At 36.2% G+C, this 27,171-nt stretch overlaps 1 protein-coding gene across 1 annotated transcript in view; it reads right to left on the bottom strand.

The window, feature by feature from the left end:
* Positions 1–27,171, bottom strand: part of DTHD1 (death domain containing 1) — a gene marked incomplete at both ends in the record, with an annotated part of 58,728 nt that overhangs the window by 8,935 nt on the left and 22,622 nt on the right. Inside the window, 3 exons of the mRNA XM_081304147.1 lie at positions 14,452–14,696; positions 21,356–21,645; positions 24,703–24,867. Of these exons, the coding sequence (XP_081160273.1) occupies positions 14,452–14,696; positions 21,356–21,645; positions 24,703–24,867 (700 nt within the window). The remainder of the gene's footprint in view (positions 1–14,451; positions 14,697–21,355; positions 21,646–24,702; positions 24,868–27,171) is intronic.

Below are 27,171 nucleotides of genomic sequence, written 5' to 3'. Positions count from 1 at the left end.
CTCATGCAGAATTTTTAATGGCTCTGCACTGTAAACAAGCTAGATAGAATATTGATCAAAGGAATAATCTGGCACAAAAATTAATGGTAGCATAAATGGTGCTACAGTTCTGGTTTCAACAAAACCACCAATCAAATGAGCGCTTACTTCAGAGTTGAGTGAGAACACATGTGTGATTACATTATTTCATCCAAAGCCATAACAATGGTTTGATGTAGTATCATCCCTGTTTTGCTGATGTAACCTCTCCAAGGTGACATGGCTAATTTATAGCAAAATCCAGGTCTGACTAAGACCTGAACTTAATAAATAATAGTCCTGTGTCTCTGTGTGTGTGCGTGTCCATGGTACTTATGCCTATTTTACAAATGAGAGAAGTTTAGAGAGAGAAAATAACTTGACCAAAAACATACATACAAAATGATGCACATTACATTTTAACCATCTTTAAGTATCTAGATCCCTTATCTGTAAGTTAAAACTAGTATGTGCGGTGGTATAACTTGGAATCTCCATTTGCTCATCCCAGCAAGCACCTCCAAATTATGCTCCCCATTTTCATATGTCAGATTCTGGCCTTGAAGGAAGGATTAGAAGGAAGCAAAGGGCTCAACTCCTATTCAGACAACTCACTAAACTGTGACCTTGAGCAAAGTGTGCTATTTGTTCCTCAGTTTCCTCATTTTAAAAATAATAGTACCTGCTTAATAGACATTCAGATGAGGTATTGAGTTATATCATATAACTTCAAGGAGACCATCATATGAAATAAGTGCTCAAGGTATTACCTGTTATTGCTCCATGTTTTCTTTAAAAATACTATTTCTTGCCTATATTAATAGTTTTAAAAGAAAATCTCATATTTTTACCATAAATGGAAAAATTTCCACTTGTATAAATATAAGAAAATGCTAAACATAAGTACATTAAAAAAAGTGTTAGTAAGTTTTGCTATCAGCCAAGATTTCCAAACTTCAGAACAATTCTCTGTTAAAAAAAAGGAAACTTTGCAAGTGTTAGATATAAAAATACATTAACACCAACCTGAGATCTATCTACTCAAAAGATTAGAGAAAGGATTAAGAGAACAAGTGTCTCATCATGTGAATCTATATATATATATATATATATATATATATATATATATATATTGCCCTTAGAAAAAATAAGTAAAGTACATGCAATTTCAAAATTTGGGGAAGAGCATTATAACTGATCATCTGTTTTATTTTCTGAGAATGATACTTTTCAGTGTAAACACAAATGAAAAACATCTTTGCCTTTCAAAACTCTAAGGACAGCATTTTAAGGACATTTGAGTGATAAGTCGTCAACAGAAAGTAATGGACATAAACTTGTAGCCTAAGCCAGAGAAAGCAGGTCCTTCCCTGCTATAGGAATGGCTGTGACCTCTGCTCTGAAAATGAAGTAAGAGCTTCTGTGCCCCAAATGAACAGGACAGGAAAGTATATCAGGCTGCTCCTAAGTAGCTAAGCCTTCAAACGAAGCTGAAAGAGGAAGCCTGCTTCTGACTCAAGAGCTGAAAAATTCCAAATAAACAGAGAAACCACCATCCAAGGCTCCATTCCAAACCTTTGTTTCAATAAAAGATCCAACCACCCTTCCTAACCGGTTCTTTGAAAGAGTTTAAATTTCCGAACACCCCCAAGGGGCAAAGGATGCTAGAGGCAACACGACATAGTGGTAAACATGTCAGGCCTAAAGTAAGCAAGGATCTGGCTTGCGCAAAGAATAGGAGGAGAAGGTAGGCATGAAAAGAATGGCTTCGCAGTCCGCCTCTGCTCCTGTGAGGTCTGCAAGCTGAGGCAAGCCATCTAGACGCTTCTGGAATTCTCTAACTGGAAAACAGAAAAGATGGTTCCTACTTGTGCGTTGTGCATAGAGGTAGGCAAAAATAATGTCTGCAAAGGACACGGCCCACGTGGAGAATTCAACAAAGGGTGGCAGAGACACACAAATCAAATGTAATGTCCAGATTTTATGGGAAATACTGCTTTGGAGTAAATCAACTGAAAAAAAGAAATTGAGTCAGTAGTTCAATACAGAACAGAGGCTGCATAGTAGATGATATTAAGAAGTAATCACTAAATATATTTTTGAGTCAAGCAATGGAACTGTGGTCATTTTGTTTTGTTCTTACCCCTTAGAAATGTATTCTGAAGTATTTACAGATAAACTGATATGTCTGTGATTCACTTTAAAAGACTGCCACAAGAATGAACAAGGCCATCTGATGAAGTAAGCACAGCAGAAAATGATGAAAGATGGGTCCATGTGAGTTCATTGCATATTTACTCTATTTTTGTATGTACTGAAGTCTTTACACACACACACACACACACACACACACACACACACACACCTTTTAAATGAATAAATTAAAAGACACCAGCATCATCCAATATCCCGTTGTTGTTGTCATTGTGGACCTTCTTACAATTGCACAGTCAGTGTACAACTTCTTCCTGGAGGCAAGTCAGAGATGCTTGGCCCTCACAATAAAAGGAAGTGCCTCTGCATAGAGAAAAGATTACTGAGGAACAAAATAAAAACAAAGTTCAGAGCAAGAAGTTCCAACCTGGGGTGGTCTCCTTGGAAATAAAACTAGTGACTATGTTTGGGAAGCAAATGTAGATCCATATCTTTGTTCAGCTTAGATTTTTGTTTTAAACCCATGCAATATTACTGTACAACCAATTTTATGTTTTACTTCTCTGTTATTTTTTTTTCATTTGCTTATTTCTTAGGAAATCACTCCTTTTAAGCCTTCAATCTGATTATGGTTTTGCCAAGGGGAAGAGTTCATAAATACATCTCTCAGTCCTTGATGAGCTAGCTCAGTCACAAAAGGAGACAGCTTTAGGACTCTGGTCACCAGATGGATAAATTCAGGAAAACCCAAAGAATCTCAGGAACTGGGACAGACAGAAGGAAGGTACATCCAGTGATGGCTGCAGACATAAAGTGAGCAAGAATCTGGATAATTCAGAAGATACATATTGAACATATATGAAGTCAGCCAAGGAAAGAAATCTTATTTCTAAACTGGTGTCTCTGGTGGTACATTTTTTATCTGCCAAATGGGTAAAGCAGTAGCTACCCCACATGACTGGCAATGAGGACTAGATAGGAACTTAAACAAAGCCCTTCAAACATCAAGTGTTCCATATATGTTAATGCCTTTTATTATTAAAATTGTTGCATAGAATTCCAATAATTCTGACAGAAGCATATACCTTTGGCCCATAAAGGTAGCTTATGCGGAAGGTGCTATTCATTTTTAAAGCAATTCAACAAATCAAGAGAGATACACAACACTGTTAGAACTTAATTTACCTTCAGCCTCTTCTCTTCTTCATTTCACCCATAGACTATGCTTCCTAAGGTTTTTGTCCATACAGAAGACCTTTCAAGTTGCCTAATGGACTCTAAGCATAATTCTTTCTAGAATATTCTAACAGAATTTTTTCTGCTTATTTTTTTTTCTCTCTTTTTAAAAATTTTTCCTTTTGGCTTATAGACAGAAATAGCCTTTTAGCCTTTCTGAAAAAAAAAATGAAAGTTACTGGAAAGTCCTGGACAACTACAAACATCTTCCTCTTAGGCCTTACCACAGTGTAAGAAATAACCACAAAAGTCTTTCCTTTCAAAACATGAAAGGGTTCTACTAGACATAACCCAACCCCCCAAAAAAACTTGGAAAAGATTTTGTCAGCTGTGAATAGATTAATTGCTTTATCAATGTCCCTAGCATGCATTCATTTACTCCTTAAATAGTTTAATGAAGCAATACTGAACTCATCCTAGGAGAAGAGATTACAGAATTGAATGAGGCATGCTTTCAGCCCTGAAGATCGGCCCCAGAAGGAGACATTAGAGTGCCATGATCAGGGGCACTACCACAGAAATAAGACCAACTTGGTTTCAAAGTGTGCCTGTTGGTCCCAAATTCCAAATCTCTCCAACTCTGTTCTCTTCCTGCCATCCTTACTGCCACCAGTCTCCAGCTATTTCTCTTTGGGGAAAACATCTCTGTGCCTCGAGTTCTTCAACCACTCACCTTTTCAGTAAATCAGTTGTCAAATTTCTGGCAGGAAATGAGAATAAATATCTTTTATTATTATTGTTACCTAATTACATAAATAAAATTTGTAATAGACCTTATGTTAGTGCTTTAGTTATGCATACAGCGTGATATATATAACCAAATTTTGCTAATTCTTCTTGGGAATGTTAAGGGCTTCTTCTCAAGAGGTGACAGCAGAGCTAAGTGTGGAGTTGATGTTGTCACAAGGGCCACTATGGAAAGAACCTCTGAGGTGGTCACAATTGTAATGGGTAAGGGAAGTGAGATCTTCAGTAGAACCAGGACAAGAGATTAGCTGGGCAAATATAGTATGGAAAGATCTTGGGGCTAAGATGTGGGCATTTGTGAAGGGCCCAGGTAATTGGATTTTTTTTAAGAGAGAGAGAGAGGAGAGAGGAGAGAGGAGAGGGGGGGGAGAGAGAGAGAGAGAGAGAGAGAGAGAGAGAGAGAGAGAGAGAGAGAATTTTTTAATATTTATTTTTCAGTTTTCGGTGACACAACATCTTTATTTTATTTTTATGTGGTGCTGAGGATGGAACCCAGTGCCCCGTGCATGCCAGGCGAGCGTGCTACCACTTGAGCCACATCCCCAGCCCTTGGATTATTTTTTGACAATGGACATTCAGTGTCAATTGAGGAGCTTTAGCAGAATATTGATAAAATAATGCTGATTTGGGGGGAAAAAATACTGATGATTGTGAGAAAGGTGGCCAAGAACAGAAGAGGGAGCTGGCAATAGGTCTACAAGCAAAGAGAATTATAATCAACCATTAGGGCAATGTTGAGATTTCTGTGGTAGTGCCCCTGACCATGGCACTGTGCTATCTCCTTCTGGGGCTGATCTTCAGGGCTGGAAGCATACCTCATTCAATTCTGTGATCCCTTCTCCTAGGATGAGTTCAGTATTGTTTCATGAAACTATTTAAGGAATAAATGAATGCATGCTAGGGACATTGATAAAGCAATTAATGGTGGAGTCTTCACAGCTGACAAAATTTTTCCCAATTTTTTTGGGGGGTTAGATTATGTCTAGTAGAACTCTTTCATGTTTTAAAAGGAAAGGCTTTTGTGGTTATTTCTTACACTGTGGTAAGGCCTAAGAGGAAGATGTTTGTAGCTGTCCAGGCCTTTCCAGTAATTTAACTTTCTTTTTTTTTTTTTTTTTTTTTTTTTGGTCAGAAAGGCTAAAAGACTATTTCTGTCTATAAGCCAAAAAAAAAAAAAAAAAAGGGAAACAAAAAAAAATCTGTTAGAATAGTCTAGAAAGAATTATGCTTAGAGTCTATTAGGGGTGAAATGAAGAAGAGAAGAGGCTGAAAGTAATATAAATTCTAACAATGTTGTATATCTCTCTTGATTTGTTGAATTGCTTTAAAAAGTAACAGCACTTTCCACATAAGCTACCTTTATGGGCCAAAGGTATCTATCTGCTTTTGTTCAGAATTATTGGAATTCCAATGGAGATGAAATGCAAGATCAAACAACACCTAAAAAGTAAATTCAAAGAAACAGTATGTTATACCACAAAACAATAACTCAGACCAGGGTCCCAGAGAGACCCCCTCCATAACTCCCTCTCTCCCCCATGGTCCACGCGCCTCCCAGCCCCATACACATTCACTCTGCCACCAATGCCTATTGGTCCCAAATTCCAAATTTCTCCAACTCTGTTCTCTTCCTGCCGCCCTTACTGCCTCCATCTACATCAAGCCCTCACCATCTCTTCCATGGACTCTTTAGTAGCTCTCTCATTTACCATTGCTAAACTCATCTTTTTCTAATGGCGAGATAGTGATACTAAAAAACAAACTTGATGACTCTTCTTGCTAAAATTTTCCAATGACTTCTCATTACTAAGAGAGAGATGAACTTAATCATAAACTAAATACCCACATCTTCATCCTCAATTATAGCCATTCCAAGAATACCAATCGATGAGTGATTCATTTGCTTAGTCATATGATAAGGGTCTCTGGTTTGAATGTCTGCCTGACTTGTGTGTTTCAGGTCATAAAATTGATCCCATTCTCTGGATGAACTTTGACAGAAGGCCTTGTTTATAACGGTTGCAATCATCTGGTCGACCTAAATGAGGCATTCAAAGCCCTCCATGATCTTTTCCAAACTTATTTTCAGTATGACCTTGCCAAATCTTCCACTCTGACCCCACAGCTATATTCATTATCCCTTCTTGAACACACCTTATACTTTTCTGCTTCAGTTTCTGCTCCTATCGCCCCTCCTGTGTGGAACTCACTGTCTCTCTGTCAATCCTCTCCAGGTCCTAAGCACCCTTGAATCCATCTTGCTAAGTGAAGCACCCCCCAGGTCACCTCAGTCCTCCAGAATTGTTCCCTTCTCACTTGCTATCTTGGCTGTTCTTTGATGATCACCAGTTCCTGTCTTTCAGTACTGTTATATTGTATTTGCTTATTATTTATCTCTTGCATTGTTTTACAATTTTTAAAGTATTTATGTTTTACTTCCTGAACTGAACTGCAATTTCCTTAAAAGCTAGAACTTTGACACTTATTACTATTATATTTTAAGTCCTATAAAGTATCTTATATATGTTAGGCCCTTATTAGTATTTGCTAATTAATAAGCTGATTGGTGTATCTGCAGGGAAAAAAATATAGTTAGAAAATTGTTTGAATTAGTAAATGTTACTTTTTACTTTTTAAAAGTTGAATTTTAAGAGTATAAATGCAAAAATACCAATAACTCTTTTACTTATTAAATTTTCTTAGGCAAGAATTTCCTTTGAATTTCCTTTGAATTATTGAAGCTGGGCACAGTGGCACATGCCTGTAATCCCAGTGACCTGGGAGGCTGAGGCTGGAGGACAGTAAGTTCAAATCTAGCATCAGCAACTTAGTGAGGCCCTAAGCAATTCAGTGAGACTCTATTGCTAAATAAAATATAAAAAGGATCTGGGGATGTGGCTCAATGGTTAAGTGTCTCTGGGTTTAATCCCTGTACAAAGAAGAAGAAGAAGAAGGAGAAGGAGGAGGAGGAGGAGGAGGAGGAGGAGGAGGAGGAGGAGGAGGAGGAGGAGGAGGATTGAAAGCTACATGACAATCAAGTATTCAATTTTGGATTTAGCTATTCTGTCCTCAAATGAGACAAACTCTCCCCTTTGATGAACAAGGGTTGCAGGTTAAGGAAAGAGGAATAGGGGAGAGAGGAGGAGGAAGGGAAGAAGGGAAAGACAGGGGAAGAGGAAAGAATAGGGGAAGGAGAAAAGAAAGAATTTCCTCTGATTAAATTGGTGAACAAAGCACTTTCCAGATCCTGTTTCTGAATAAACTAGCTTTATTCATCTTTCTTCCATATCTTTTATTGACAGGGTACAACTGCATCTTTCTCTGAAGCTCATTCTGATGGCTTACAGGCACATAAGACCAGAAGTGTAAGCCATGTCAAGGGAGAGACAAGAAAAGTCAGAATTAAGACACTGGAAAGAGAGGGAGAGTTTGAAAAACTTTCACAGGCCAAAAAAAAAATTAATATAATACTTCTATTTACTAAGACTCTAGTGACTTTTTCCTATTGATAGTGGGGTATGAAGCCCCACACCCATAAATAGAATTCCCTGTAATGTAGAAATCATGAAACTAAGTTACAGAAAACTTTTTAAAATTGCCATAAGTTAACCATTCCTACAAAAACAAAAGGAACCACAAAACAAAACACCCCTGATTTCTTTTATGGGGTTTAAAAAATGCATGTGCTTTTTCTAATCATTTTCTTAATAACAACCAGTACGACAGTAAGTCTATTTTATTCTTGAATTCCAATATAACTTTGTAAACTTATTGCAGCTTAAAAGCTGAAGTAAAGCTGAATAGTCTGCAGTTGTAGACATTTCTCATACCTCAGCCTCACCTCATTTAGTCAAGATCACTTTAGTATTTCACATTGTTAGAAAAATTAAAGAAAGAAATCATGCCTAGCCAGGCAGGGAGATGGTAAAGAAAGTCCAAAATCATGAGAAAGTGGCGATTCTAACAAACTGAATCTGCACTTTTCCTCTCTTTGACACAGCATGTTATTTAATGCAGCGAAAAATGTAAATGTTGGAGCAGTGTCAGGATTTACTAAAAATGACAAGTCATGAGTTCAGTTATTTAAAAAAAAAAAAAAAAAGGAAGTTCAACTAAGCAAAACCTGGGTCAAGAGATGGCTTACGTAAATCTGTAGTTTAGCTGTTCCTGGGAAACTCCCGGCCTCAGAGAGACAACAGCCATCCGCTCTGAACCCCTTCCTTCCTTCAAAGCAAAACTGTCAGAAGCAGGTGGGAAGAGTAAAAGGCGGCCACAACACAAGGTGACACTAATGTCACAGTAACCCGTCTGACCTATTCAGAAGCACATATACATACAAAAAAAAAAAAAAAAAACCACTCTTCCCACTTCCTTCCACCTAAAAAAGTTTTGAAGTGTTTTTTTTAACTTGCTTTGTTTCTACCAAATTACAAATATACACATTATTAACTGAATTTTCTTCAACACTTCTAAAAGGAGACTGAGAAGCAATTTAGAAAAGACAAGGAGGCAAATTGTTCTCTGAAGCCATATATTTTCACATCCAAGGCTGATATGAGCATTTCCAGAAAAGCATCTTGAATATGAAGTTTCACCAAGACCCTGTCTCTCTTCCAAATCTCCTGGCATCACCACACGTGTACACTAGCTATGGTGGCCTTCCCTGCAGTCTTTCTTTCGCAGAGCCTAGGTACCTGCAGTGTCCCTCACTCTGCCAGAAGCTCTCCCAGCCACGCAGGCAGAGGGGCTTCTGGCCACTGTTTGTCATCACTGGTGGGTCTTTCCTGGCTATGCCACCTCAAATTCTGTCCATCTTCTGATGCTAGCTTATTTTCTTCCACAGTACTTCTTACTTTTCTCCCCACACTTTTGGTATTTAAAATGTAAGTTCTATTTATGAACTCATTCGATCATTCAAAAAAGTTATTGAGCATCTAAAATATGCCAAACACCCAGGATATATTCTAAGACTGAGGACCTTGGAGCACATCCCCATGGATGTATGGGATTGTATTCCAAGTGAAACTGGGTGTCATTTTAGTGTTTGAAGCAGAGCAGGTAATGATTTGACTGATGGCTTCAAGGGTAACTCTTCCCTTTGAAAGACTACAGAAGAGGGGTAGGGAAGGATAAGGTCATACACACAGCAACAATGGGATCATGGGATTTAGTGTTTAATGAATGAATTCATATATGAATAAAGGAAATATGGAAATTGAACGAGTAAAGACACATATCCTCACAAGCATAAAGCAAAAGCCTAGAAAGTGCCTTCAAGTCTTCTGGGCATCAAACAGCACATTAACATCACACCTTGTAATTATGTGTGTGTGTGTGTGTGTGTGTGTGTGTGTTGTGTATACATATACAAATTTACTACTTTTATAGAATAATAAATAAAAGTGTAATAATAAGTAAAAGTTTTTTCTGGGCAAAAAAAAAATATTATTGCCTAATGACCTACAATAATATCTTTGAGATGCTTATTTCTCAACTTTCCTTAGAGTTTGTTTCTGTGTTTGTTTAGTTGTGCTGGGGATTGAACCCAGGGCCTTGTACATGTTAGACAAGCACTCTACCAACAGAGCTATATCCCCATCTTCTTTTCTTAAAATTTTGAACTTACAGACAAAAGATAACTTGAACCTGTATTTACTCCGTAAACAATCTCATCAGTACTCCAGATCTTTACCGAGTTACAGAGATTGCCTTGTTTGGGGTGAAAGTTGATATACAAGCATCTTTTCAAGTTGGATAGTTTTGGGGAAAAAAAATGCGTTTGAATTGAATTTGCTCTATGTTTAACACTTTGATATCCTTTTTTATTTATGGAAAAGTTAAACAACAGCATTTATACTGCAAAAAAATATTAACTATTTTTCTTCTGTTATAAAGAACTTTTAGTTTTGATAAATACCTTCACCTAATTTATGCTACATGTACAAATGTATAGATAAAGCTGTGTTCATCTTTAGCAAGGTGCTATAATAAGGCTAGCTCCATTTCCTAAAAAAATTGTACATTCTAATATTGCTTAGCTGAGTTAGGGGTTTTCAATCCTGAACTTTGTAGAAGTCTGTTCTCACAAAAATAAAGGTCATAGTTTCAATTCCTATTTAGGTATGCTAGCTATAAAACAGGAAAAAAAAGTTTCCACAGCCACAAATTCTTTCTCAACTCTGACAAACCTTTTTTTGTGTGTGTGAACACTTTGGGCACAAGAAAGGGCTGAGGGAGTGAATCTGGAAAGCCCTGTGCAAACCCATCTGGGAGAAAAGGAAAGTACAGATGGCATATCAGCAGTGAATTCATCTAGGAGAAGTAGCAGATGTTGAAAATGTACTACTTTTAAATGTGCCAATATAGTTTCAAGATTATCAATTTCAAGGTTGGATACTTTGAAGACTGGCAGAAATTAGCGCATTCATCTAGTCATTCACAAATATTCATCAGGTACACACTATGCAAAGTGGAGCAGGACCAGGTGTGGATCTTTACTATCCATGCACACCTGCTCAACTGTGAAGGTGACACTCTTAAAGAAACTTTGTTCTGGGTGATATCAAGAAGAAACTTACTCTTAATGTTTAAAGCATGGATGCACATCAAGTATATTATCAGATACACAGTATTTCTTTGGTATTAAATTTTCATGGAGAGAGGTGATTAGAGAATACAAAGTCTAAGATGACTCCCAAGGAAGTCAATAAAAAAAAAAAAATTTAAAAAGCCTGAGAAACTCTAGTCCATCAGGAAGAAAATAAGCATATGATTTATAATGAAATACAGTAACTAAAATGACAGAGGAATTATAGAATGCTGTGGCTGCATGTACCAGCAACACCTAACCTGGTACAGAGGGGAAGTCCCGCTGGGGTTATGGCTCAGTGGTAGGGCACCTGCCTAGCATTAGTGAGACACTGGGTTCAATCCCTGGCACCACATAAAAATAAAAACAAATAAAAACAGAGGGGAAATCCCAGGAGAGGCCACACTTAAGAAGAGTTGTAAGGGAGGGCCGATAGGAATTACCCAGGCAAGTGGGTGGGGAGTGGTTTGCCAGAATCAAACAGAGAAAAGACTAGTGAAAATTCCCTGGCACATCGCTCATAAGACTTTCATCAAAGAAAATCTATATATACCCCTAAATTGACTAGCTTGGCTACGTCAGCTAATTCTCTAGCTTGGCTAATTCACGAAGTCAGATAAGCCAAAGAGAAAACAGATAACTGAGAGGTGAATTGGTGTCACAGTTTTGGACTTTGAGACAGTTCTCTCTTAACATTGGGGCCTTTCTTTAAATTGTCTGCCATCATCGCAGTAAGGCCTTGAACACTATCTGCCAGAGAATTCCAGCCCCAGTCATGTCTCCCCCTAAACATCCCATGGAAATGGAACATAGAGCTTTCTGGAAGACCTAGGCCCAGTGGAGCTGTCTCCAGAGCAGCTCTAATATACTTCTCCACTCCAAATCTTTATGTTGATCCAGTCAACTCATTAGCCTTCCAGTGGAGGGTTTGTACAAACAGGTTCCAAATTACTGACAGAAATAATTGGAATAGTCCTTTCAATGACTATTTCTTGAATTCCCCATGCACAGTTCTCATCACTGATGGAGAGATTGACCATGGGGAAGGACAGACCAGGTCCTTCACTCATGGATTTTGCTTTCTCAGGGAGCAAAAGCAGACAGAAAATATGTGAACAAATTATAAATCTAATCATTCCACTTACGAATGAGCTTCAGGAAATAAATCTAAAGAGGATTACAGGTTAAAGAGTGACTTTGGATAAGAAGGTGAAGAATAAAGATAACAACAATGTGAGCAGAAATCTGAATGAAAAGGACCACCTACAAAAGTCAAAATCCTCTTTTCTAGCCATTTTGAAAAGATAAATATTTGAGATGATGGATATGCTAATTAGCCTAATTTGATCATTACATATTGTATACCTATATCAAAACATCATGCTATAACACACAAAATACATATGCTTTTTTTGTGCTGAAAATTGTAGCCAAAGTCTTACACATGCTAAGAATATTCTCTACAACTAAATTACATCCCCAACCCAACATGTACAATTATAATGTCAACTAAAAATAAAGCCAAAATAAATAAGCACATCAACTATAAAATTTCCAAAAAAAAGAAAGAGCCAGCATTGTGACTATCAGAGTAAATAGTACCCTATATGCAAATGAAAACTCATAGCAAGAAAACTGATCATGGGTATACACTTATATAGCTATACAATTATGAATAATATGCTTTTCAATTGGCTCTGCCATCCTAACATGCCTTGCAGGAACCCCAAGATCTCTTTCAAACCAGGACGTAAGAAGTTAATGTTTCTAGAAGTCTGTTTCCCTGGTTGGTTTCAATTTGGTTGGTTGGTGTCCATATCATATCGTTTGTTAAATATTTCTAACATCATCTCCAAACTAAAGCATGGTATACTGTATTGTCACATAACTTCAAGGATGAATTGAAAAGCCCTCAACTCTGTCCTGTAAACTTGACTGAGATAATACCTTTATCTGTACCTTTATCTGCTAAGGAGGCAACAGCATGATTGTGAAATCCAGGTAAAGAAGATTTCCTGGGTTTGAATGGTAAGCTCTGCCATTGACTTAGCTACAGGATCCTCTATTTCAACTTCTTATAAAATGAGAACAATGAAAATGCCTCATAGGATTTTCTTGAGGATTTAATGATAGAATGCATGTAAAGCATTTGAAAGACCTTTGGCATATTTGAAACCATGATGGTATTCACATGAAGTATGAATTTCCTTCACCCTGACTTGCTTTTTTTTCATATTAAATTTCTTAACAAATTTCAAGGTTCCGATAAAATGCCATAATCACTACAAAACTTCTAGCCTCCAGAGAAGCTATTTCCCACCTGTGAACAACTGCTAATGCATTGCTTATACATTAGTATAACAAGGAACTTTTATGTAAGTTTGTATACATATTTTGCATGCTCAGTTGGGTTGCAAATTAACATCAAATAATTCTGTCCCATATAAGTGCAATTTGAGTCACATTAAAAAAGTAAATAAATGGAATCTATTTTAATAACACTTATATAACTTGATATAACCAAAATAATAAATTTTATCACGTAATCAATAGGAAGTAATTTTTAAATGAGTTTTTTTTTTACTAAGTCTAAAATTTGGTGCTTTTCTTACTCTTACAGCACATTTCACTTCAGAATAGCCATATTTCAAGTGGTTGATGATAGTCACATGTAGTTAGTAGCTACCATTTGAGACAACCAGCTTTAGGTCATATATTATCTTCTATAGCTTTGTATTTATCATAATGCCTAGTATATTCCTTGTTCCAGAAACTCAATTAAAAATATTCATTAGTTAGGGGCTGGGATTATAGCTCAGTGGCAGAGTGCTTGCCTCACACATGTGAGGCATGGGGTTTGATACTCAGCACCACATAAAAATAAATAAATAAAGATATTGTATCCAAAAAAATATTTCAAAAATATTAATTAATTAGTTATTTATTTTACTGGTTCATTTACAAGTAGGACTATCTATCTGTGGAAACCATTTCAGCTATTTATGACATAAAAAATAAAAACTGGAAAAATAGTTTTCTTTAAAGAATAAAGAATTTTATTCTTTATAGGGAGTAATCAAATAAAATTTTTAATTATTTTTCCCGTTAAGTATATAGTGTAAGTACTCTAAGTCATAAATAAATTGTATACAAATAAAGAAAATGCATATATTTGTATGTTGGATGCTTGAATAAATATAATGTATTTACTTGTTTGATGTGTTTGAATAAATAATTCAACCCCACTTTCTGATAACAGTAACAATATTACATAGGAGTAATTAACTCACAAAATAAACATACAGGATTTATTAAGACTCAGTGAAAATATTTTTATTCCATTTCCCAATCAATGTAATTTTTCCTTAAAGTGATACATTCCTAAATGTATTCAATGTTTTCCTAAACAATTCCCCAGCTAGTCAGATGAAGTTACAGAAAATGAATAACATTATGTCCATAGTCATTAACAACATACTATGAGGAACAGATTAATTTGAATTGCTCTGTTAGAAAAACTGATATGAAAAAATCAATCCTAATATATATTTTACCATTCTAACATTGGGCCTACCTACTCCTTCTGTTTGAGATTTATTCTTATTTTTTTAAAAAACTTGTATATTCATTTGCCTGCAGCACTGACTGTGATAGAGAATTACAAAGAATTAACAAAATACAGCATTCAGGAAAGTACAATAACTCACCTTTGGCAATTTCAATGGTAATTTGCAAATTGGCAACTCATAATGATTTTCATTAAGTATGAGAGATTGGTCCAGGTTGGGAACTATCTTTTCCTTAGGTACTTTATAAAATACAATGGTTCCCTTATAATGGGGACAGCTGTAGTTTCCAAATTCATCCACCTCTTTGATTTGGAGTTCCAGCCTGGGTTTTCTTTGCAAGTGAAAAATAAGTTGATATTCTTTTCCATAATCCTTCCCATTGCCTAAATGGAAGTAAAATGCATTCATTACCATTAAGATATATCACTTTGTCTTAATTTTTAAAGCCCAAATATTCATCCAATTTCTACATATAATTAAAGTTTCTTGTTGTATTATTGCATCTTGTCAAACATAACTTGGAAAACCAGCAATCGGTTAAGAACAGATTATCACTAGAAGAATGTTTCATTTGTTGGTGGGTGAGGTTCTCTCTGGCTATTTCTAGATTTAAAAATCTTTTCTTTTTTGTTTTTTCCCCTTTTGCTATAGCAAGGAGCTATTAGAAATATTCAGCTCTTTCAGTATTTAGAAAATTATCTTCAGTCTCAAGAATTACCTTTGTCCTTTATCTTGTTCATACTGTGTTGTACATTATCATAGCCTCACAATAGACTTTCTGGTACTGTACTCTCCTATAACTGTGGCTATTCAGGTTGAAAGGAAAATTAATTAAAATTAAAGAAAGTTTCAAATTCCACTCCTCACCACATTTAAAATGCTCAGTAGCAACACATGTCTAAGTGGCTACTTCACTGAATAGCACAGATATAAAACTTTTTCTTGTTTTCAGAATGGACCATGCTATTTTAGAACTTCCAAGTGGGATAGTTTGGGATTTATGTTGAAAAATTTGTAAGAAATTTGTAAAAACAAACAACAAAAAAGTAGTGGATGCTCCTAAAACAATAATCTATGTAAGAATTCTCAACTCCTCAATGAAAACACTGACATGTTTCTGAACATAACCTTTCACTTATGGGAGTTTTACCATGTCGATGTGGATATTTGACACTGATATTGCAACAGCAAAAGGGACATTGCTATTCCCCAAGGTAACTTTATTACCTTTTGCAAAATATATAGAAAGCTATAATATGGCAGATAAAATAACATGTTTTAGACATAGAGATCTGGAGTCAAGTCCAGCCGCCACCATTAGTCTACACTACACTGTTAGTCAAAGTTCTTTTATGCCTCTGAGTTTCTTGTGTCTTAATTGCCTTTTCTTTAAAACAGGAAAAATAAACTTATCTCGTAGGATAATTCTGGAGTGAAATGAGAAAATATATATAATGATTGTCAAAGGGCCTGGCACAAACTAAGTGCTGAATAAACTGTAGCAAAACCAGCAAACAATAAGAAGCAGGCTTCTATTATTTTCATATGAATGCTTAAAAATCAACCCTTACATTTTTTTTTTTTTTTTGTTAAGAATGTCAAGATGAAGCTTTAATATCTGGGTTGGAACTTCTTTTGTTGGCCATAATATAGTTGATTACCCAGAGCTCTCACAGAAGACCTTTCTTTCATTTTGCCCAATAAAAGAAGAATTCAGTGATAGAGGAGAAGACACCTCTGTCCTTCTCCTGTTGTGACTGCTAGATACCATTTTGGTGAAATTCTAAAGCACAGTAAATCTAGAACCAGAATGTATGTAGGTTAGGGAAAGCAAAGATAGATAGCTTTGCACAAGTCTGTATTTGAGGGGCAAACTGGCGATGTGAACAAAACAGATTTCTAAAAAAGGAATGACCAGCCAGGGTTGTTTCTTAAAAGAGTTTTACTTTGGTTTTTTAAATAAGATAAATTATCTGGATGATTAATATACATAATGATTGTCATTAAAAAGTAAAAACTGGAAAAATAGTTTTCTTTAAAGAATAAAGAATTTTATTCTTTATAGGAAGGGAGTAATTAAATGAAATTTTCAATTATTTTTCCCATTAAGTATATAGTGTAAATACACTAAGTCATAAAACACTCAAGTAATAGCTGGTTGACTTCTATCTCCTGCCACTCAAGTACTATCAAGAAAAATATTATTACTTTGATCTGAATAAAATCTTGCTTGGTAGATTTCTCCTTCCTTCCTTTAAGAGACATTATATTCCTTGCCAGGTGCACAATTATTCATAAGGAATTATTTATATACAGGATACAAGAATTTAAAATGAGTCATAGCTATATTGTTTCGATTCAGATCTTAAAGTATATACTTCTAATTACCAGTTTTAAAAGATCAGTAATCTCTAAAAATCACATTTACATATAAAACCAGGATGAAATTATTAGTGTTTATTAGCAATAAATAGAATGATCTAATATTAGAAAGCATCATGGAAATTTTTAAAATCCAGAGTTTCTTTGTTGTATAACACTGCAAAAAATGACAAATAGTATGAAGAAATTTCACTATTCCATACTTTTCTTCCTTTTCTGACACATTAGAGTAGAAGAAAAAAATGAGAATTATTTGTTGCATATCCGAAGCCTGAAATCTACCACTAGTTGACTTTTTAAGAATCATTTTCTCCTTTTCAATATACAAAGTACATAGAACCTTGTAGGACCCTGAAGTACCAGCTGGTCAATAAATACTTGTCATATTAAGCAAAATTCACTTCTATTTTGCAACTGATTAGATGTTTCTCATGGCAATATATTTTCTTATGGCAATATATTTTCTTCTTAATAATGGAAATTGAATGCTTTTCATTGATGTTATAGAAAGTTGCAAACATAGAAATATATGCTTTCACTTAGAAAAGTCAGATGAGGAAACAAAAGGGCTAGCAATAAGGGAAACCCAAAAAAAATCCTAATGAGAGCCTTAGCTCAGCTATTTCTATAATCTAAGCCATCCTCTATGACCTCTTCCTCTAAGCTTCAGTTTACTTGCTCAGTTAACTGCAGTGGCTCCTTAACTGACCTCTTTGTGTCTACCCCTTACCTTACTCAGCCATAATCTCCCTCAAATCATGCCATTCCTTTGTTGAAAATCCTTGGTAGATCCCCACTTCACTTAATATAAAAGGCAAGGTTCTTTCAAGGGCCTTCAGGGCATTATCAATCCTCATCTCACTTCCTGCAATCTCTCCTCACTCCCTCTGATCCAGCCATGCCAGGCCCTAATGGGCTTCAAATACACAAGGCACATTTCTGCCTCCTCTCACCTGCAGTTACAAACCTTGTGCTGGGGACAAATTCTCCTGAGACTGGATGACAGCTTACTCTCTCACCTGCTTAGGGTCTTTGTGTAAATGCTGTTTTCTCAAAGAGTCTCCCCTGATGACTATGTAAAATTGCAACACTGCAACTCTTCCAGGACTCCCTTTATCCTTTCCCTACTCTATTCTTCCAGAACACACTTTTCAGCCATGTTAAGCAGTACGTTTTATTCATTTATTTACTTCTTCTCTGTATCTCCCCATTAGGCTATAATTTACATGAGGGCAGAGAATACTTGGTAAATATGTAAAAGGATGGTTATTTAAGCATCTTACACATGTCTAGGTAAATGACTTTCCTGGGTCAAAAGGTATTTAGGGCAACTTTAGGAGACACAGACCTCCACAGAGCATTCCCTAGTTGTTAGGGGTGTTGCTAAGGTGTCATTATATAAAACCTTGCAAAAGCACTTCCAGCACTTTCTGGGTTTTCTGTGCACTCAGAGCTTGAGTGCAATGCAACAGAAAGTCTAAGTGCTGAACTGACTCTCCAACCCAGGAAAAGAAAGCAGCCTGTAGCTCTGTCCAGAATGACACAGACCAATACCAAACCACAGAAAGCATCTATCTAGCTTTTATCCTTGAAGCATAGACATAAATCTAACTCAAATTATTCATCTGTATTATTCATAAGTGGACAGAGAAATGTGGGCATTTCTCAAAGGATAGTCATCTAAATTTGTTAACTAATGTTTTAAATACTTTGAACCATTCTTAGCACTATAAAGTCAAATCTTTCCACAAGCTTTTGTCTCTCTTTCTTCCAACACATACTCACTGAGGCCCTTTCTGGATGCCAGGCACTATCCTAGGTGCTGGGGACTGAATGGTGTGCACAAGCAGAATAGCCCCTTTGCTCATAGGACTGCCATCAGAGAAAACGGCATTGACCATCAAATGAGTAGATAGAAAATTGTGACAAGGGACATAAAAGAAGAAGTGAAGGTCTTCAGAAGTAAAATAAGACTCTGAAAACAGTAAGGACTGATATAATCAGGGAGGATGGGGAGACATCTTTAAACATGACCATTGAGGTGAGATACAGAGATAAAGTGGGAAAGAATTGAGGGTGAAGGGATTGGGATGGAAGAGAAGGAGAGCCCTCCAGGCAAAGATCCTCTGGCTTCATCACTTTGAGATTCTCAGACTACCCCAGGCTCTGATGGAAGGATAGATATGTATTCTTTACTGAAGTTCTTGTTCCTCTTAGGCAGAGAAAAGTCCAGTAAGGTTTCAGGTCTGAGCATGATTTCTAAGAAAAGCAAAGTAGAAAAGATCCTGGCATCCTGCCTGACTCACTTTCTTTGAGTGAAGATAAGCTCCTTGACTTCACCTATGTGAAAGAATTGTACATGGACCTGCTGACCTCACACACTCTTAATCTAGCATGCATCCCAGACTCCATTGCAGACAATAGGACACTCAGTTTCCCTGCCTATGAAAACAACAGTAACCAACTCCTGTTTAGAGCAGCATGTAAACACAGCTGCTGTTCCAAGTATTGCAGGAAAATCATTTGCATCATTATTTGGGTGGGGCACTTCTGTTTTTTGACTATCTTTCATTAGAGAGATTTCCCTACGTGGACATGGTGGTTTCTGCTCTGAAAGCTGAGTACAAAGGGTTTTTTGCTACCCTTCATTCCTCTACCTCTTCTTCTTTCCTTTCCCCTTTTCTGACATCCTTATCATTCATGCAATAAGTTTTATCAGGAGCTCAGAGATAAAGCCTGGGCATGTAGGCAAATGCCCTACCATTGAGCTACATCCCTAGCCCAGTTATTTTTTAAAGCAGCAAAGACCCATTGGGGTCTGATGTCATTTCCTGAATTAGAGAAAAAAAATCTTTCTCTATACAATTATTGAAAGCTGTTGACATACCAGGCACTATGTATCAGGTTCAGAAGTTATAAGGCAAGACAGACATGGTCATTGCCTCATGATATTCTGTTCCAGAAAAAAACACAGTATGGTTATATAAACTGAAAGTAAACCGATAGATAAGATATTTTAAATTGGGCTGGGGATGTGGCTCAAGCGGTAGCGCGCTCGCCTGACATGCGTGCGGCCCGGGTTCGATCCTCAGCACCACATACATACAAAGATGTTGTGTCCGCCAAAAACTAAAAAATAAATATTAAAAAAATTCTCTCTCTCTCTCTCTCTCTCTCTCTCTCTCTGTCTCTCTCTCTTTAAAAAAAAAGATATTTTAAATTATGATAAGATTGATAATGTGAACAAAAAAATAACACTACATAAATATGGGGATGGGAGGTTAGCAGTTTGTATCATCTGAATCTGAGGTTTTTAAGCTATCTTGTGCCACAGATCCTTTTGAAGTTTAGTGAAACCTGTAGATTCTTTCTGAGAGTCATCCTTTAAATATATAAAATAAAATATATGGAACAACCAATAATGTCATTACACTGGAATATAGTTCTATCTGCACATTTATTGATAATTCACTGACTCCAAACTTAATTCCTTCTAAGGCATGTTAAAAAGCTTGGATATTATTATAGTTACAGTAGAGAGTAATAATAAGGATTTAGCTGGGCATGGTGGGGCATGCTTGTTATCCCATTGGTTCAGGAAGCCGAGTCAGGAAGATTCTAAGTTCAAAGCCAGCCTCAGCAACTTAGCAAGGCCGTAAGCAACTTAGTGAGACCCTACCTCAAAATAAAAAATAAAAGGGCTAGGGATGTGGCTCAGTGTTTAAGTGCCACTGGGTTCAATACCTACTACTACTACTGCTGCTACTACTACTACTAATAATAATAATAAATGTTTTCATCAGAGAAGTAATATACAGATGGTACTGGACTTATGATGGGTCTGCTTCCCTATAAACCCATCATAAGTTTAAAGTATCGTAAATCAAAAATGCATTAAATATATTTAACTTACCAAAATCCATAGCTTAGTGACAGTGCACTACAGAGTATGATAATCCAGTGGCCAACAGGGAGCTGCAGCTCACTGCCTAGCACCACAAGTAGAGGACGTGTCACAGGATATATCACTATCCCAGGAAAAGATCAACACTCAAAATTCCAAATTCAGTTTCTACCGAATGCATATAACTTTTTTACCATGATGAGACTAAAATTTTAATTCAAACCATCATAAGTCAGGGACCACTATGATTCATGTTTTTTAACAAGTCATAGTTACATATGGAAAGAGATAGCATGTGGCAAGAGTTAAGAAAGGAGCATGGAGGGAGCTACTCAGGAAGTAGAAGACCCTAGCTTGGGACTGGGAGATTCATCATGGAGAAGACCCTTTCTAAAAAAATGTCACTTAGGGGGCGGGGTTTGTGGTTTAATCGTAGAGTGCTTGCTTAGCATGGTGAGGCACCGAGTTCGATTCTTAGTACCACATATGAATAAATAAAAATAAAGTCCACTGACAACTAAAAAATTATTTTTTAAAAAAGAATATCATTTAGAATCTAGCTCTAAAAAAAGAAGAGGCGTCCTCTGAGGAGAGAGGAGACTGGAAAGGAAGAAGTATGTCTTTTTCTCTTCCTTCTTCCTGCAAACCTCCCTCGATTCTCTGAAGGTTTCCTTGGTGATTCTAGTTTAAGGAACTCCTTCTGAAAATTGTGGCTTGAAGACAATAGAAGACTTAAAGAGAATTCTCTATACTTACTTGAACCAAATATGTTTCCAGTAAACCTTAAAAGCAGTTGTTCTCCTTCTCTTACTTGGAAATGACGAGATGACTCTGGAAGTCCTCCAAATCCTTCTAAGAGCAAGTCCTTAAGTGTCTGGTTTAAATCTTTAGAAGGCACCACTAAAACAACCACTCTGTGTGGATTGTCCTTCTGGTGCGACAAAACTACGCAAGCAGTGGTGCTGAGCAAGGCATCCTCCAAAGATTTTACAAAAGAAACCAAATGGCTCTTGTCCACAGTGGAAGAGAGGTGAAGTACAATGAACCTGCACAGAAGAAGAGGGACAAGACCACAGGGGGAAATGCAGCCTCACAAACATCACCAATACCTAGTAATAGATCAATATCTTTTAAAAAAAGCCCTTATCATCCAAACTTTCCTTAAAAGCAGATGTGCTGATGACAATCCAGTTACAGTCATGAGTGACTTTAGTGAAATCCTTGGCAGTCAAGACATGAGCTCAGATCTAACTAAATTCTAAAACATGATCTTAAATAGAGAAGTCATACAGGCTCAGCTCTAAACATGACATCATAGCTTAAGTCATACAATAATGAGTCACATAATATTTCGGTTGATGGTAGCCATATATATGACTGTGGTCCCATAAGATAATAATGGACCTAAAAATTTCCATCACCCAGTGATATCACAAACATCTTAACATTATAATGTAATACATTACTTATGTGGTTTTGGTGATACTAGTGTAGACGAACCTACCACATTTACAGTCATACGGAAGTATAGCACATACAATATGTGAATTTACATAATAGTTGATAATGAGGATACATGAGTATGTCACTGGTTTATATATTTCTATAATGCACTTTCTATTGGCACTTAAGAGTGATTTTATTTTATTTATATAAAAGACGTTAACAATAAACCAGATTCAGGCAGGTTCCTTTGGGGTATTCAAGAAGGCACTGTCTTATAGGTGATGACAGCTCCAAATATTTTATTGTCCCTGAAGAGCTTCCAGGGGGACATGATGCCAAGTTGGAAGTCAGATACGAATGACCCTGACCCTGTGTAGATTAAGGCTAATATGTGTGTTTGCATCTTAGTTTTTAACAAAAGTTTTTTTTTAAAAAAAAAACCAACAACATTTTAATTCAAATTTTAAAAGTAGGAAAAAGCTTAGAGATTAAAGCTATAACAAAAGAAAATATTTTTTAAGTTGTACAATGTGTTTGTGCTTTAAGTGTTATTACAAAAGAGTCAAAAGTCTAAAAACTTTAAAAGTTTATAAAGCAAAAATAGTTATAGTAAGCAAATTAATGTATTAGTGAAGTTTTTAATTTAATTAATTAATTTACTTATTTATTTATTTATTTATTTTGTCAATTTAGTGCATCCTAAGTGTAAAGTATATGATCCTAGCTCTCTCATTCACTCACCACACCCTCACTGACTCACACAGAGCAACTTCCAGTCCTGCAAGCTCTATGCATGGTAAGCACCCTATATAAGTTTACCATTTTTTATCTTTATACTGTTTTTGTACTGTACCTTTTCTGTTTAGATACACAAACACTCTTGTGTCAAGATTGCCCATAGTATTTATTTAGCACATTAGCATGTTTTACAGGTTTGTCAGCTACAGCACACAGCCTTAGGTCTGATGTACTCAATACCACACAGGTTGTTTAAGTACATGCTGACGTTCACATCATACCACAACTACCTACTTATGCAATTCTCAGAACATAGCCTGTCTTTAAGCAAAGCATGAGTATATTTTAACTAGAATTACCAAAGTATTACCTCAAAATATAGAAGAGAGATACTTTTAAGATAAACTATTTACTCCTTATAGGATACAGAATATATACCATAATAAAGTGGGAACTGAAATATTCATCTCTATCTCTGTGTGGTAAGTATTTTTTAATACTTTTGTAGTTGTAGATGGATACAATATCTTTATTTACTTATTAATTTTTTTATGAGGTACTGAGGATGGAACCCAGTGCCTCACACGTGCAAGGTAGGTGCTCTACCACTGAGCTACAGCCCCAGCCCCTGTGTGGTAAGACTTTTTATGATGAATTCTGTTATGGGTTGAATTGTGCCCCACCCTCAAATCCGTAAGTTGCAATACTAACCCAGAGTTAGCTTAAAATGTGAATTTAATTGGAGAAAGGGTCTTTACAGAGGTAATCAAGTTAAGGCAAGATCATTAGGGTGGACCCTAGCCCAATATAAATGGTGTCACAAAAAGGGGATCTTTCAACACAGGAAGGCATACAGAGAGAACACCATGTGAACAAGAATATTCCTATCTATAAGACAATAAAAACCTTGGAACTGATCCTTTCCTCACAGTGCTCAGAAGGAAAAAAAACCCTACTAACATTTTGGTTTTGGAATCCCAGTCACTAGAACGGTGAAACAATAAATTTCCGGGTTTCAAGTCATCCAGAATGTGGTATTTTGTTACAGCAGCACTAGAAAACTCATACAGACCCATAACCCTGGGTTAGACCAGTCATTTCTCAGTTCATTTCCAGAAGTTGCCCTCCAGGACCCCCTAATTCAGAGAAGCCTTCTCCCACAGACAAGGACTGACTGATGTGAGGGCACAGAGCCAAGCTCCCTAGTACTCCAGAGCCCCCCCTGAGGTATCAGCTGGGGAAAGACTTCAGCTGGAACCAGAGTTTTCCTATCTTCCTCCCTGGCTCTACCTCCTTTCATTTCCTTACAAGACTGGCCTAAGAGGCTCCTCAGTAAATAAATTGCACTTTTAGAATTTTTTTCTACATAATTTTGATCCAAGATAATTGTAGATGTAAAGTTTTCATTATAAAATAAAGGCTATCTTTAGAGATGGTGATTGCCCTCTCTTCATGAGTATCTACTCCTCATGAACCTTAAAACTGATTCAAATGCTCCTCGTAATGGACCGTCTAGAAAACATGGAAATGAGAAGGCAAAATGAGGGCACTGAAATAACCAATTCAGTTCATCTATACATAGTTATGAGATGAGCATAGATATGAACAGTTAATTATTATCCCCGTGAATTTCAGAAACGAAGATGCTATTTTAAAAGTATTCTGGAGTTGAAAGAAACCTATAAAACGAAATCTAAGTTATGAGTGGTTTCCAAAAGCACTTGTTTTAAACTATCATGAAAGAAATTACAAACAGCATATTCATGTCAATTCTAGTTTATATTTTAAGCAGATCTTAAAAGGGATTTTATATTCTTATTTGAGAAATTAAAGTCCAATCCTGTGATTGGATTTCCACAAACATCAAAGATAGACCATCAGGAGAGAAAATCAACTCCAATCGTTTAGTACTATATTACCTCTCTAAATGTTCATGCAATTCAAATGATATCAAGCCACTCTGGATGGTTCTCATCACAACATCATCAAGCCCAAACCAACCAGTGTCCTGGCTTCTGTATCCCAGTAATTTCAAAGATTCACAGGTATTGTTCCCAAGTTTTCTTGTGGAAGCACTTTTTGTCCTATATAAAGGCAGCAGAAGAGAAATTGGTAAATTTTACTTAACATACACCATATATAATGCATTCATTCATTCTTTATCAAGTGAATAATTCAATAATAATCCATTAAGTATATGTTATGTGCCTGTAATTACACCAGACACCAGGAAGACAAAGATAAGTAGATACAGCACTTGCCTACCTAAATACATGGTATCAAAAGATTATCTGATTACAAGGTGATCTGTGTGGTAATTAAAGGAAGGTATATAGTGGTTTAGGAGCAGATGTGAAATGCTCAGGGAAGCTTGCAAAGTGAAAATGCTGATTTTAAAAATGAGATTTTGAGAATGAGAAACATTTTACCACTGGCAAAAGAGGTAAAAGGGAATTCTTGAAATCATTAATGAACTTCCTAATGTAAACCAAATGTTTTAGAAGTCATACAGTGTAACACGTAGCACACAGATTCTGTTACAGAACTGCCCAGTTTCAACTCCTCAGTGGCTTTGCCTCTTATTCACAAATGGCCATGGGAATTTATGACTATGCCAGTTTTTGTGTCTATAACATGAGAATAATTGTATTACCTACATCTTAGGTTTAAGTGATACTTGTATAATTATAAATCACTTATAACTGTAGTGAGTAAAAGAAGTGGTATTAATACCCTCAATCTAATCAAGCATAGTCAGTTAGCTTTCTTGCATAATTTTCCTTCTCACATAACCTGCCAAACAAAGGTCCTCAAAGGAGCAGTTGTAAATGCCTCATGATACTTCTCACCAACCAGAAGTGGTTTAACAGTAGATCAATTTCTAACAGTCAGCCAGTTTGATTCTCTTTCTTTGGAATTAAGTTAAGAAGCTCAGAGAATGTAACTTGCCACCTTCCTTCAGCTGTAGTGCCCTGGAGATGGAAATTAATAGATTTAAAAGAGGAAAATAGATGCTACAGAATAAAGTAGAAGATTAATGAGATGCAAAAATTCTCAAGATGGGAAAATTAGAGCTTAACTATTGTGGCATTATAATAACTTTTTTCTTGAATTCATTTGAGAGGTTATCTGTTCCTCAAAGCCAAAAGAAGGAAAGTCCTTGATGCTGAGTGTCTTAGGTGGAAAATGTGCTACAATTCAAAAGGGAATAGGAACATTCCCAGCATGTCCTGGCCCCTGTGGTTCAGTGGAACCATGTGCCTAGTTCTGGATAATTAATTGTACATGAAAGATAGATGTGTCACTTTGAGTCCATGCATTTTGTTGCTAATGGATCCATCCAAAAGTCTTTCTTCTACCACTATAACAGCAATCAACCAGTACTTGCTCCATCTGCCTACATCCTAGAGTGAGAACGTTTTGAGAGGCAGCCTACCTCTGATGGCCACACAGTATATGTGAGACATAAAGACTATTGTTACAAATCCTTGGGTTTGGTAGTTTTGTCATCCTAACATAACCTAGGCTAATCTGCACTATATCTTCCTTCTTGTTTCAGTGAAATTTTCAGAGATGGATTTATATCAGATTTGGAATGAGAATTAAGCCATGGGCTTTTATGCATATACATGGAGAAAAGAACTATGCTCTTTTCCATGAACAGTAGCTCTAAATATGTAGTAGAGCCACATTGCCAGCATAAAGGGTAGGCAAGTCAGAGACTGAGCTGGCACAGTCAAGACAGAAGAAAGAGGAGGAGGAGAAAGAAAAGAAGGAGAGGAAGAGAAAGAGAAGAAGAAAAGAGAAGAAAAGAGGATCTTCTTGATTAAAAAAATTATAAAGATAAATGTAGCCATAGACATTTTATTTATATAGACCAAAAAATTTCCTTTTCACTTAAACATTTTCAATTTGCTTTTCTGCCACTAAAAACTGTTTTCAGGAATAAATTTAGGGGACTGGGATTGTAGCTCAGTGGTAGAGCACTCGCCTAGCATGTGTGAGGCACTGAGTTCAATCTTCAGCACCACAAAATAATAATAATAATAATAATAATAATAATAATAATAATAATAATGTGTCCACCTACAACTAACAATATATATATATATATATATATATATTTTAAATTTGATAGCTATTATTGTCTGACAATGAATGGTACTTTTAAGGATCCACAAAACCTAACTATGATGTCATCATAGTTGCATAAAATATAGCAAACCCTTATTAAAACAATTTGTTAATTCAATAATGACCAGACTTTATCCTGGCCAAAAGGTACACTGACAGAACCATGCTCATAGAGAATACTGATTAAAATGCACATGTTTCTTTATTTGTGAAAAAATAGTATGATGCATAATTTGGCAAGCAATCATATCAAA

This window comes from Spermophilus citellus (genome assembly GCF_964194105.1).
Source record: "Spermophilus citellus genome assembly, chromosome: 8".
Taxonomy (NCBI): Eukaryota; Metazoa; Chordata; class Mammalia; order Rodentia; family Sciuridae; genus Spermophilus; species Spermophilus citellus.
This window is presented reverse-complemented; position numbering and strand designations above follow the sequence as displayed.